At 34.3% G+C, this 14,210-nt stretch overlaps 2 protein-coding genes across 5 annotated transcripts in view; both read left to right on the forward strand.

Moving 5' to 3' along the window:
* Positions 1-11,010, forward strand: part of LOC102676061 (epidermal growth factor receptor) — a 167,316-nt gene extending 156,306 nt beyond the window's left edge. For all 4 annotated transcript variants that reach the window (XM_006619925.2, XM_006619926.2, XM_006619924.2 and 1 more), the window contains 10 exons: positions 1,527-1,862; positions 2,105-2,489; positions 3,345-4,021; positions 4,267-4,396; positions 4,634-4,944; positions 5,428-5,726; positions 5,975-7,177; positions 7,304-7,715; positions 8,093-8,272; positions 8,365-11,010. In XM_006619925.2, coding sequence (XP_006619988.1) covers positions 1,527-1,862; positions 2,105-2,489; positions 3,345-4,021; positions 4,267-4,396; positions 4,634-4,944; positions 5,428-5,726; positions 5,975-7,177; positions 7,304-7,715; positions 8,093-8,272; positions 8,365-8,672 — 4,241 coding nt within the window. In that variant the 3' untranslated portion in view covers positions 8,673-11,010. The remainder of the gene's footprint in view (positions 1-1,526; positions 1,863-2,104; positions 2,490-3,344; positions 4,022-4,266; positions 4,397-4,633; positions 4,945-5,427; positions 5,727-5,974; positions 7,178-7,303; positions 7,716-8,092; positions 8,273-8,364) is intronic.
* A 490-nt stretch (positions 11,011-11,500) lies between these two features.
* On the forward strand, positions 11,501-14,210 carry LOC102677264 (2-aminoadipate transaminase-like). Its single transcript, XM_006619934.1, has 7 exons — positions 11,501-11,913; positions 11,999-12,275; positions 12,493-12,654; positions 12,731-12,983; positions 13,458-13,572; positions 13,777-13,882; positions 13,957-14,210. The coding sequence occupies exons 1-7, from the start codon at positions 11,752-11,754 to the stop codon at positions 14,151-14,153; spliced, it is 1,272 nt and encodes a 423-aa protein (XP_006619997.1). The 5' UTR covers positions 11,501-11,751; the 3' UTR covers positions 14,154-14,210.

A 14,210-nucleotide genomic window follows, 5' to 3' on the forward strand; every position in this document is an offset into this window, starting at 1 on the left:
AATTCCCGAGGACGGGGGGCCGATACGTGCGAGTATGCGCCGCGACGCGGGCGACGCGATTCCATCCCCGGCTCCCAGGGCCGAATTTCGTCGCCACGTCGGGACAAAGACGTAAACAGATGAAGAAGTTGGAGAGGAAGGGCGAATCTTCGTTCGGACGTCTGTCGATCGGAGATCGGTTTTTGCCGCGCTCGTTTCGCCCACGGCCACGTTTCGCCCACGGCCCGTTCCCCGATCCCGATGTTCCGCTTATTAACGAAGTTATGAATGATATCGGGCGGAAATTGGCCGCGCGATCAGCGGCGCGATTGATAATTAAGGTTATTAGGGTTTTTTGGTGATCGGGTTAAAATTATTTGTCCCAAGTTAGAGGGGAGAAATGGATAAAATTAAACTGCTTAGGATTGATTCTTGGATTTATGGATTGATCGTTTGGAACCTGTTGAATAATGAAGAGAAGTTGGTAAATAATCCTGGATTTTTGAGAATTAAGAATATTGAAAATATTTTGAAGATGATTTAAAATAATTAAGGTTATTAGGGTTTTTTGGTGATCAGGTTTGGGAAATTATTTGCTCCAAGTTAGAAAGGAAAATTTGGAATGGAGTGGATAAAATTAAACTGCTTAGGATTGATTCTTGGATTTATGGATTGATCGTTTGGAACCTGTTGAATAATGAAGAGAAGTTGGTAAATAATCTTGGATTTTTGAGAATTAAGAATATTGAAAATATTCTGAGGATGATTTAAAATTACGTGGAAAATAAAAATTAAAATTTATATGTATTATAATTGAAGAATCAATAATTTCTAAATTTAATTTTGCAAAAAGTTTTTTATATTCCACATAAATCACGAATTTTAAATTATATGGGGTTTGTTGTCACTTTATCTTTTCGAATTTGTTCACATTTTCCTGAAATTAAAAAATAAAATTTTATTAAATGGCAAAACAAATATGTGGAAAGAAATATGTATATGTATACCAGATATCGACGTGTAATCATAAGTATCTTCGTCGTAGAGTCTTTCACACGTAGTTGCTCAACGAAATCAAACGTGCACGCGTGTTATAGAAGTGATTCGCCCACTGGCACGGTTTCAAAGTTTAGAAAGCTATCTATAGATCGTGGAAGCGCTTTCGACGATGTGGGTGGCGACCTCAGCCACCGTTCCACTCCGTGATTCTATGAACGGAGAGGACGTTGACGTACGGAAGTCGTGCGACCAGTCTCTATATCTCAGTCATTTACGAAATGTCACCATAGTTGTGTCGATAATTCTACAACATAGTGCAATGGATCGTGTAAGTTTTGTATTTTCAAACACGTGTTTCTCAAACTATGACATTTGAGTATCTTGTTTAAACGCGTATAAATTGTGAAGAACGTTTACTTTTTAACGTTGAGATTATGATTAAGAGAATTTCGTAAAATGTGATATGATTTGTGAAATTGTGTGAATGTGCAGTTCAATTAAAACAAGTTGAAATGTATATTAAATACTTGTTCCTTTTTTTGTTACAGTTTGCATTGGAACCAATGGCCGCCTCTCTGTTCCGTCCAACAAACAACACCACTACCGGAATCTTCGAGACCGGTACACCAACTGTACTTACGTTGACGGCAATCTGGAGATCACATGGCTCCAGAACGAGACATTCGACCTCAGTTTCCTCCAGTACATACGGGAGGTCACAGGTTACGTGCTCATCAGCCACGTGGACGTCAAGAAGATCGTTTTGCCGCGATTGCAGATCATACGAGGAAGAACACTGTTCAAGCTCACCATTCATGACATCGAGTTCGCCCTATTCGTCACGATGTGTCAGATGCAGAACTTGGAGATGCCAGCCCTCAGAGGTAAGTCCATTTTATTAATTTCTTACTTTCTACAAACAAGATTCAATATTCAAACTTTCAAAATATAATAGTATTATAAGTACAATTAATACAAGATTAATTATAAACATTATTTAATTCCAATAAATACTATCAATTTTACCAATTTTACCACAAAATATTATTTGCCATTGTTATTAAAAATAAAAAAGTACTTCGAATTTCATGATCGACCATAACTAAATCACGCGTGTCATTGCCAGATATACTCAACGGCAGCGTGGGCATGTACAACAACTACAACCTGTGCCACATCCGCACGATCAACTGGGAGGAAATAATCACAGGGCCGAGTGCAATGTACTCCTACGTGTACAATTTTACGTCGCCGGAACGCGCCTGTACACCCTGCGATAAGAGCTGCGAGCAAGGCTGCTGGGGCGAGGGGCCTGAGAACTGTCAGAAGTACTCGAAGACAAACTGTTCGCCTCAGTGCTGGCAGGGCAGGTGCTTCGGGCCCAATCCGCGGGAGTGTTGCCATCTTTTTTGCGCCGGTGGCTGCACAGGCCCGAAACAGAGCGACTGCATCGCCTGCAAGAACTTCTTCGATGACGGTGTGTGCACGCAGGAATGCCCGCCCATGCAAAAGTAAGTAGAATGATCCGTATCTCGTTGTATCCCCCTCCCCTCCCCTCCTCTTACGCACGAATTTGAATCTGGGTCGCGGTCGAGTTTCAATTTTGATTGACAAATCGTTCGTGGATTTCTTAACACGAAAATAATAATAATAATTATTCATTATAAATCCTTTGATACAGAATGTGATAAATAAGGGAAAGTAATAGATAATTAAAATATATAATTAGGACAATCGAAGATTGTCTTGCAACTTGTTAAAATTTTAATTATCGATTCACAACATGATATTGATATTCACATATAGATATTGATCCCTATATAATTATTGATCCTTTACATAAAGAAATGGGAAATGCATAAACATAAATTTTTAAACGAAAAAAGTATATTTCTTATTTATTTACGTAAAAGATCAATCGATAGCTATGATTATAAACGTCATTCCATCCACGATTGAAATAATGAAATTCGCTCGCTACACCTACGCAATTAATAAAAACCAATACCTCCAGATCACAGAATCGTTTTGCACATGTAACAATATCGTACATCACGATAATATAATATTTCATGGATTATATATCGGAATGAGTAATCAAGAACTAGAAACGTAAGAATGGTCTATGAAACCTCTATCAAACCACCTTGATGTTCGAGCATTACTCGAGTTTACCTCACGTTTCGAACACTATACCGCGTTTTACAACAATATCCTTATCATCGATAAATCTTTCCTGCTTACCGATACCTGCTTTCCTGAATACCGATTTCCCGGATGCGAAATCGCGTTAAAAATTAAAACTCCCCAAAGCTTTACGACTCTGGGCATTACGACTCGAGGATTACGACGATCATTTCTTCCAGATACAATCCTACCACGTATTCGTGGGAGCCTAATCCTGACGGCAAGTACGCGTATGGTGCAACCTGCGTGAGAAGATGTCCGGAACACCTTCTGAAAGACAACGGTGCTTGCGTAAGATCTTGCCCGCCCAAAAAGAAGGCGTTGAACGGTGAATGCGTGCCCTGCGACGGACCTTGCCCGAAAACTTGCAAAGGTGTCGAGAAAGTGCATTCCGGGAATATCGACAGCTTCAAGGATTGCACCATCATCGAGGGATCCATCACAATTCTGGACCAAAGCTTTCAAGGATTCCAACACGTGTACAGGAATTTCAGTTTCGGCAAACGATACGAGAAAATGCATCCGGACAAGTTGGAGGTGTTCAGCACGTTGAAGGAGATCACCGGGTTTTTAAATATTCAAGGTGATCACAAGGATTTCAAGAATTTGTCGTATTTTCGGAATTTGGAGGTGATAGGCGGAAGAACTTTGACCGAGTACTTTGCATCGTTGTACGTTGTGAAAACGTCCTTGGTCTCGTTCGGGCTTAGCTCTCTCAAGAAAATTTATTCCGGCTCGATAGCCATTCTGGAGAACAAGAATCTATGCTACGCGCAAAGTATCAATTGGACGAGGATCAAGAAATCGTCGGAACACGAGAGTTTGTTGTCCAATAATCGGAACGAAAACGAATGTAGTGAGTACATTATTTGACAATTATCAATTTTTTTTTTAATTATTCGACTTATCAAACAAGAAAAATAATTAATTTAATACACGAATGAGTTATTCATATTTGTATTATGAAAATTTTTATGTATCGACATAAAAATACGTTAAGATAAAACGATGAAGCTAAAAAAATAATATAGATAATAATGATATTATATAAATTTATAATGTATTAAATAAATATATTATATAAATACCTTTTTATTGCAGTAAAAGATGGACTAGTGTGCGACGAGCAATGTTCCGACGAAGGCTGTTGGGGGCCCGGTCCGGCACAGTGTTTATCCTGCAAGAACTTTATTTTAGGAAACGATTGCCTTCAAGATTGTACCGCGCCAGGGTAAGAATAAAAATTCACTCGAGAAACTCGTATCAATTGTATCGTAATGTAAATAACACGGGTTACTTCTCTATGTTAAATTTGCCTACCTCAGATTGTGGATCGAAGGTAAACTGCAAAATACCTGAGAAGGCTTTCATTTCTTTCGCTACACGCTTTTTGCTCTCTTTTTTACACTTTTTATTGTCTTGGCCTCTTATCGAAAAGGAAAACAATCATTTTTATACCGTTTTACAGAATCTACCAGGCGGACGAGAAGACCTGCAAAGTGTGCCACGAGGAGTGCGATGGTTCTTGCATAGGGCCGAACACGGATCACTGCAAGAAATGCAAACACGCGCGAGACGGTCCATTTTGCGTGCCAGAGTGCCCGGCCTCGAAATATAATGACAACGGTGTGTGCAAAAGCTGTCACGGGAACTGCGTGGGTGGTTGCGAGGGACCTGAAAACAACATAGGCCCTAATGGATGCCACAGTTGCGATAAGGCGATCCTCAACGACCATGTACCTGAAGGATGTCTGCAAAAAAAGGAGCCCTGTCCTGACGGTAGGTGACCAAGCATTTATTTCATTTCAATGAGGACAAGCTTCTTATCGAGTTGAAATTCTAGTACACTTAACTGTACACTTCAAATCGTAACTTGATTTTCAAGAATCGGTTTGTTTGGTTTGTCGTCATTCCTATACTTACTCCGTTATTAATATTTCGAATCTCATACTCTAATATTCGAATCCATAATTTTTTAAGAAATTGTTATTAATTTATTCCAAATCTATGGAATTCAATTACGATTTCGAGTTTCGAACATCGAATAACGGATGACAAAACTGATTAAATAATTTTTAATAGATACTTCTTGATTATTTTTATAAAATTTTTTCATATTGTTACGAATAATGGAGATATTCGATAAACCTGTATAATATCACATATGCAAATTAAGATGGAATATTTCTTTTCAAAATTTGCTTGTAATAAAATTCAACATACCTTGAATGAAAATTGTAATGTAATAATTTTATTTTACAGGGTATTACTACGAATGGGTGAGTCCTCTAGAGCAAGGGCCACTGAAGCCATTAGCAGGCAAGGCTGTTTGTCGCAAATGTCACTCTCGTTGCAAAAAGTGCACGGGATACGGTTTCCACGAACATGTGTGCCAAGAATGTACAAAATACAAGAGGGGTGAACAGTGTGAAGACGAATGTCCCGCGGATTATTTTGCAGACGCCAATAAACTTTGTATACCGTGCTTCAGCGAGTGTCGAGGATGCTTTGGACCGGGACCTAATCAATGTTATAAATGTCGAAATTATAAGATCTATATAGTACGTATATATTCATTTTTTAAATATTTCTAAACTTGTAAATCTCATTTTTTTTTTAATTCTAATTTCTAATAAATGATTCGATATACTTCATTCTTAATTTATAAAAGAAAATTTATTTGATAATATCAATAATATTCAAATAAATTGAAGTAGAATGTAGAATGATTCTTCAAATATCTTAAGATTTTCATTTGCTTCTTGGCAAAATTATATAAGTTTAAATATTTTCTCTTCTTTTATTCTAGGATGAAGATATAGACGGGAACACTACATCTTTCAACTGCACCGAAACGTGTACTCCCGAATACCCTCACAAAATCTTCAATCCAGACAGCGAACCGTATTGTTCGCTTGAAACTGCCGGTTTAATAGAGAACGAACTTCAACCGGCTATCTTAGCAGGTGTCGCAGTATTTGCTTTAGCGTTTCTAGTGGTGGCGGCCATCATCATGTATTTTTGGCGTGTACGAGCAAAAGCCAAAGAAAATACCGTGAAAATGACAATGGCATTAACTGGTTTGGACGACAACGAACCCCTTCGGCCAACTGGCGTGAAGCCAAATTTAGCGAAATTACGTATAATAAAGGAAGAAGAGATGAGAAAGGGTGGGATTTTAGGATACGGTGCTTTTGGAAATGTTTACAAAGGTGTTTGGGTACCCGAAGGGGAGAACGTGAAGATTCCAGTGGCTATAAAAGTTTTGCACGATGGTACAGGAGCGAACACTTCGAAAGAATTCTTAGACGAGGCGTACATCATGGCCAGCGTGGAACATCCGAACTTACTTCAATTACTGGCCGTTTGCATGACGTCACAAATGATGTTGGTGACCCAATTGATGCCTTTGGGCTGCCTCCTCGACTTCGTGCGCAGATACAAAGATAAAATTGGCTCGAAAGCGTTGTTGAATTGGTGTACACAGATTGCCAGAGGGATGGCCTATTTGGAGGAGAGAAGATTGGTTCACAGAGATCTTGCAGCTCGAAACGTTCTCGTGCAAACGCCTAATTGCGTTAAGATCACCGATTTTGGATTGGCCAAATTGTTGGACATCAACGAGGAACAATACAAGGCTGCCGGTGGCAAGATGCCGATCAAATGGCTGGCATTGGAGTGCATTCAACACCGAGTGTTCACCCACAAGTCGGATGTTTGGGCTTTCGGCGTGACTATCTGGGAGGTTCTTACCTATGGTGGTAGGCCGTACGAAAACGTGCCTGCCCGAAACGTGCCAGAATTATTGGAGAAAGGCGAAAGATTACCTCAACCGGCGATTTGTACAATTGACGTGTATATGATCATGATCAAATGTTGGATGTTGGACGCCGAATCGAGGCCTAGTTTTAAAGAATTGGCGGAAGACTTTGCGAAGATGTCTAGAGATCCTGGCCGATATCTTGCTATCAAGGGCGATAAATACATGAGACTACCTTCGTATACACTGCAGGTTAGTGAATTCGTAAATAGACAAATTTTAATTATACAATATTAAAATTTGTTGTTTAATTTTAAAATTTGCAAATGAACAATTAATTTCAAACAATCTTTTAATAATTTGCAATAATTTATTTAGGACGAAAAGGAGATGATACGAAATCTTGCATCAGCTGGAATGGACGGTCCCGAGGCTTTAGTAGATGCTGACGAGTATCTACAGCCAAAATCCAGGGCTCCGATTCCACCAGGACTTTCTGCATCCAGTACTTCCGGCTCTCCGCCAAACACACCTGTGAAACCTTGCTGGCCAAATGGAAAACCATTAGCCGCCGATTCTCCCACGCCCCAGAATCAACAAAATTGGGACAGGGAGTTGTTGAGGTATGGCGCGAATCACAGGAACGGAAATGTATCATCGCACGAACCAGGAAATTCCGCACAACACGGGCATTACACGCCTCCGAACGGCCATTGTGGACATGTCGTGGGATCGGATAGTACAGCTTCGAGATATTGTTCGGATCCGTTGAAAATGATCGATGTCAGAGGTGAGTTGATTGTTTATTTTAAATTTCTTCTTAAATATTTCATTAATGCATCGTGTAATACGTTAATATTATTATTTATAAATAAGAATTAATAATTAATATCTCCAAATGGATGAAATTGTTACTTGTGATAGAAAGAATTGTGATTATCAATTTTTATAGTAATCTAAATATATTATGGAGTGACGATCGTTATAAATGCTAATATATTACACAACATAATGGCAACTTGTGGATGTACACAATGATAGATAATTAAAATTAATAGTAAAAAATATTAATTTCTCAATAATAGAATTAATATTATTTCGATAAATAACGATACAAATAAATATAGGAATATTAAACAACGATGTGTTCTATTATTATGTACATAGATTGCGATGTGACAGATGATTGTTTCGACGGTGAAGTGAACTCTGCTCATCAGCAAGCTCAAGTAGGTAATCTAAAGCTCGATTTGCCATTGGACGAAGACGATTATTTGATGCCATCGCCGCAATTGCCAACGAATACAACGCAATACATGGATCTCATAGGGGACTCGAAACCTACAGGTAAGCACGAAATCTTTTTCAAATCATCTCGAATTTAAAACTATTAGAATGTAAATGATAATTCGTATAATTCTTATTCTTATTATTTCCAGAAATGGAACCAAAGCGAGTAAACAACGGTTACCGAAAGTATCCTGAATTCCTCACCATTCAAGGGAAAACATCGTTGGATAATCCAGAGTACATAATGTCTCAGGACGAAGGACCATTAACTCCGCAAACGATAGGTATTCCGACACCTGATCTGGAAAAGGTTTTAACCAATGGAACTTTTGGGTCTCAAGTGAGACAAAGGAGTTCCGAAGAAGAATCCGATCATGAGTATTACAACGATTTCGATCGCTTGGAACGTGAACTGCAACCGTTGAAACCCCTTAGGAAGAATGAAACGACCGTTTGATTTCAAGTGAAATAATGTTAGATATGAACTATAACGTTATGATACCAGGCTTGAATTCGAAAGCCAGGATATCGTTCAATCGTCTGTTGATCGAGTGTCTCGATTTCGAGCGCAACAGATGAATACATGAACGTAAAATGGCGTAAACACGAATGTATCCGGCTCCTCGTTCTTGAGGAAACTTCTTCACAGTGTACTTACAAAGGACACTTTGTACTCAAAAGTGCCGTGTTTGATTGTGATTAGATGTAAAACGTATGAAACTGTGCTAATTTCACTTTTCAACGAGCTGACTAGAGAATAAAAAAATGCGTGTAACGCGCGTCATGAACTATTAAAAAGCGTGCGTGCGATGAACAAGTAGTGCAAAGATAATCTTAATGTGCCATTTACCGTGGCTTGTAAATAAAGAAAAGAAAAAAGTACTATCTACCACTTGTATAAGACTATTAAAAGTTTAGGGAAACGATGTGCAAGTAAATGGCATAAATAATTGTTTCTTTCCTATCTCTGTCTTCGATTTTTAACTTTGATGGGCCACATTCGCGCGATTTCGCTTTGTTTAATCTTTTTATATCTGTTGAAGTTTTTTTTTTTTCTTTTTGTTTTAATAATATTAACGTGTTGAAATATAGAAAATTGTTTTAAACGCGCGGACGTGGACATTTGTCTGTCGAAAGAATAAAATTATTACACACAAGTATCCTGTATTCTTCTCTTTCGTTCTTTTGTTTGAATTGTATATTTCACGCGATTGATTATGCATGAGCTGTCAAAAATTGCACACGGGGCTCTTCAGAAATTAAATTAAAGATCTGACGAAAATTAAAGCCTCTTCGTGGTGCGGAATATCAGTTCGCCCCTTGACTGTGATAAGAAACGTTTTACTATTACTCAAAGAACTATTTTACTCGGAGGACAAAAGAAACATTTCGATCGTTTATCCTCTCCTGCTTTCTCTTTTCTTCTATCTCTCTCTTTATATATATATATATTGCAGTAAGCTACGACAGTACCAGTAACGAATTGTCCTAATTTACTGCCTGAATAGTAACGAGTTTCTTGAGTCGCAACACGAAGATCAATCGGAATCCAGGGATTCATAGAAGTATTCAAAAGGACAATGAAAGAAATGGACGCTTGTTTCCCGAGATTCTTGTCTTGCGGCTCTACTTAATAAAATGTTTTAACGATGCTCTATATTTTTTTATGCCATCGCCTTTTGTATGTGGGACCAATGAAATTGGCCTCGGCCGAGCGCAATTATCTCGATTTTTATTCGTAGAAACGCGTCTGTACATAGATTAGTGATTAGCGCGTAAGATATTCTACATTACGTAGAAAACGGAAAGTACTTGAGTAAAATAAGTAAGCTGTATGTTTTCTTTTTCATTTCGAAAATGGGACGTACGAAAGAGAAAATACGTCACAAACGAAATAAACTAAGCGCAGCGCCGATATGCGAATTATATACGGGGTTGTGCCGTGCCGCGTAATCATAGGATTAGGACGTGCCATGTTGTGTACAGGGAACGCGCGGAAGAAATAAAAAAAAAAAAAAAAAAAAAAAAAAAAAAAAGAAAGAAAAAATAATAAAAAAGGGCGCACATATTTCGTTATTAGAGAAATCGTATTCTATGATCGTGTTAAAATTTGAAATTTAAGAAAAAAAAAAAAAAAAAAATGGATACATCGAGGCATTTGTATTCGATTAGTTAAAATAACATGTTTAAGCGTGCACGAGATTTACGATCTCATTCATGATGGTATAGTAAAGATCAAATTTTTAACAATGCTCGAGATTCTGTGATAAAACTGGGATCAATTTTAAAAAAAAAATTATTTAATTATATATTTTACGATATATTTTTGATAATAATAAAATTGCACGAATTTCTAATCTCGTCGCACGTGGAATGCATGCTCTTACGTAAAGGATGATAGAATAAAAAAGAATGTACATTGCGTTAAGCGTTATTAATGATTACGTTGACTTTTTTTTCCTGTAATATATTATATTTGTATCAATAATTGTGTTGCCGAACGGATTAACGTGTATCGCGAGAAAAAGAAAAAAAAAAAAGAATGAGAAAACGTGTCTTTCTCCCACATGCCTCTCCCGACATTATTCCTGTCCCTACGATTCCGTGTAAAATCAGCAGTGACAACTGCAAGCGTAAATTTGAAATTGTACAATACCGTTCGATAGCCGGGATAAAATAGTTGCAAGAAATTGCATTTGCCATTCGGTTGTGGACATAGAACTTATAAAACTTTATAATATCATTATATATCGTAAAGAAGTTATTGTAATAAAGAACCATCATCATTCTTACGAGAGCTCACAGTTTGTTTCTTTTTTTGCACCAATATTTCATATTTATTATTATATTATTATTATGTATTATATTTTATATTTTTTTTGATATACATAAATAAATAAATTTGTTTTTTTAAATTTACAATAAATTGCGGAAAAAAAATTACCGTAAACGACTTATCGTAATATATATTTATTTATTTCAAGAAATTTTAAATAAAATGTATCAAATTTTCATTCGCGAACCAAATTGCTAAATATTTCAATGAAATAATGCGAAATACTGAATATTAATTAATTGAATTGAATAATATTATTATATAGAGCAGAACAAAACAAATTAATAAAATATAATGTTAAACAATATTTGAAACATTTAAATGACCGGTATTCCCCCACTCAACGGTACAATTCTTGTAATTCCTCGTAAACGAATGAAACCATGCAAGAGATTCTACTACGTTGTAATTTTCCCACTCTCGATCTTTTCGTTTGTTATCACTAGTTACGTACAATTATACAGATTAGATAAACTCATACAAACTATATTTCGTCTGTTTTTGTACAATTTAATAATTATAATACGAATAAAAAAATAATTATCGAATATAATTTACGAATCGAATTTTGATTTATAAATTAAAAAAAATAAAACGGTGAAAAAAAAAGTGTTTTTTAAGTTAATTCGTTGCTTATTTATATGAAGCTTTTGATAAAACTTAATTGAATTATTTATTGAAAAAAACTCAATTTGTAACAATGGAAACAATAAGTGATCCATATCGAAGACATCTTTTCGACAACGATTCTATGTTTAATGTTTATAAAGAAGAAACAACAAATTTATCAGTTGGTGCTCCCGGTCCTGACCTACTCCAATATTGTGTAGAAATGATGAAAGAAGCAACAGATCATCGATTGGTAAAAATATATAATTTTATTACAATACGTGTTAATTTATTACTAATGATTTTAATGGTTATATTGAAAGAATATTTCATTTTAGGAAGAAGAAAAGAAAGAAGGAAAATATTATTTGTTTCAATATGGCATCACAGCAGGTTTATGGGAATGTCGTGAAGAATTAGCAAAATTTTTAACTAGACGTTATGGTGATCCTGTGAAACGTGAAAATTTAATTTTAACATGTGGAGCTTCACATGGTTTGCAACTTCTATTGAATACTATTATCGCTCCAAACGGAATAATTTTTGTAGAGGAAGTCACTTATATGATAGCCTTAGATGCTTTTAAACAATTTCCATTAATGAAAATAATCACAGGTATGTTTTCCAAATTTTTCTCATTTATATTATAAATTTAATTAATGTTAATAAATCTAGACTAATATTAATAAATCTAATGCTAATCTTTATTTATATATAGAATGTAGAGAATGTAGAGAATTCAAGTCATACTAATATTTAAAATGCATTATATGAAATTCTTATTAAAGTTTTTAATAATTATATATTTATTTATTTATTATTTTTAATATAGTACCAATGAAAAACGATATGGTAGATGTTAATGCATTTGAAAAAATAGTTATGAAACAGAAATGTGACCATAATTTTTTAATAAATGAGCAAAAAATATTCTGGGCTATGTTTTATACAATACCCACTTTTCATAATCCAACTGGATCAACTTTACTTGTTGGTAAATTAAAAATTTGTATATTTTACCAATTTGTTAAAAATTTGAAAAATCTTTTTATTTACTTTTTTTTAAATAGAAAATTGTAAGCGTCTCGTTGAAATAGCACGAAAAAATTCTATAATAATCGCCTGTGATGATGTATATAACTTATTATATTATGGAGATGGTTTACCACCACATAGATTATTTTTTTATGATCAACCAACAGATTCTGAATATCGAGATGGCAATATTATATCTAATGGGACATTCTCAAAAATTTTTTCTCCTGGTCTTCGTTTCGGATGGATGGAATGTAGTCCACGAATTGCCAAGATTTTTAGAGAATCGTAAATATAATATTTCTTTTCTATTATTTTTTTCATTTCTTCAATTATTAATATTAAAATGTATATATGACATATTGAAATTTAAATTAACAACACTAATGAATTTAAATCTAGTATAAGAATTATTTATAACAGATATTTATTTATATTGCGAAAAATATGCAAATGAAGATATGTAGATATCTTAACGATGATTAGTAATTTAAAATTTAATAATCAGATATTGAGAAGTTAATTATTTAAAGTTTAAGAATGATTTTAGTTAGTTAGTTAAAAATGATAAAGTGATTTATAATCGCATTATTTTCAAAAATAGAAATATTGTATTTACAAAGATTTAGTTGTTAAATAAAATATCAATTGATAAATTGTTAAGAGAACTATAATTGTAAAAAATATTTTTGACATATAAATTTTTTAGGGATTAATTAATATATTATTATTCGATTTTTATAAATTAATATTTTATAATAGAGGAATCTTATGCAGCGGTGGTGCTGTTAATCATTATATATTCGGTATTGTCACAAGTTTACTACAACTAAATATACAAGATAATTACCTCGATAAATTAATACAAATATATAAGGTATGTTTCATGAAGTGAATTAAATTATTATTAAATTCTATTTGAATAGTATTTTCTATTTCATAATTAAAGTTTAAAGATTATAATCAATATATATGCATATTTAATAAATTTAAATAAATTCTAAAATTAAATATAGATATTTCAAGAAAATTTAAACATTTGTATTTAAAAAAAATAGATAAATGAATGTATTTTATATAGGAACGATTATCTATATTATGTAATATATTAGATCATTGTTTACCACAAGGCTGTTCATATAAAAGACCAGAAGGTGGTTATTTTGTATGGATTCATCTTCCCTTAGGTAACATTTTTAAATTACTTATAATAAATAAATTTTTTACATTAAAAGAAAATTTAATTTTTTTTAACTTATAGATATAAAAGGTAGTAATTTTATTGAATGGTGTCAAGAAACATTTAAAGTATCTGCCATTCCTGGAATACGATTTTCATATTTAGAAAAATCTCATAATTTCTTACGACTTAGTATAAGTTTTCATAAAAAAGAAATTTTAGAAACTGCCACAAGAACTCTTTGCAAAGCTCTTTTTAATTATATAAATAATGTATAATTATATATATATCAGAAAAAATATGAAATATATAAATAATTATATGTAAATAATAAT

Source organism: Apis dorsata, unplaced genomic scaffold (genome assembly GCF_000469605.1).
Source record: "Apis dorsata unplaced genomic scaffold, Apis dorsata 1.3 scaffold_465, whole genome shotgun sequence".
Taxonomy (NCBI): Eukaryota; Metazoa; Arthropoda; class Insecta; order Hymenoptera; family Apidae; genus Apis; species Apis dorsata.

Bases quoted from the DNA above. Each gene is read 5' to 3' on its own strand.
- LOC102677264 (XM_006619934.1), top strand. From the start codon at position 11,752: ATGGAAACAATAAGTGATCCATATCGAAGACATCTTTTCGACAACGAT. The intron at 11,914-11,998 runs GTAAAAATATAT...ATTTCATTTTAG, and splicing joins AAGCAACAGATCATCGATTG to GAAGAAGAAAAGAAAGAAGG. The intron at 12,984-13,457 runs GTAAATATAATA...ATTTTATAATAG, and splicing joins GCCAAGATTTTTAGAGAATC to AGGAATCTTATGCAGCGGTG.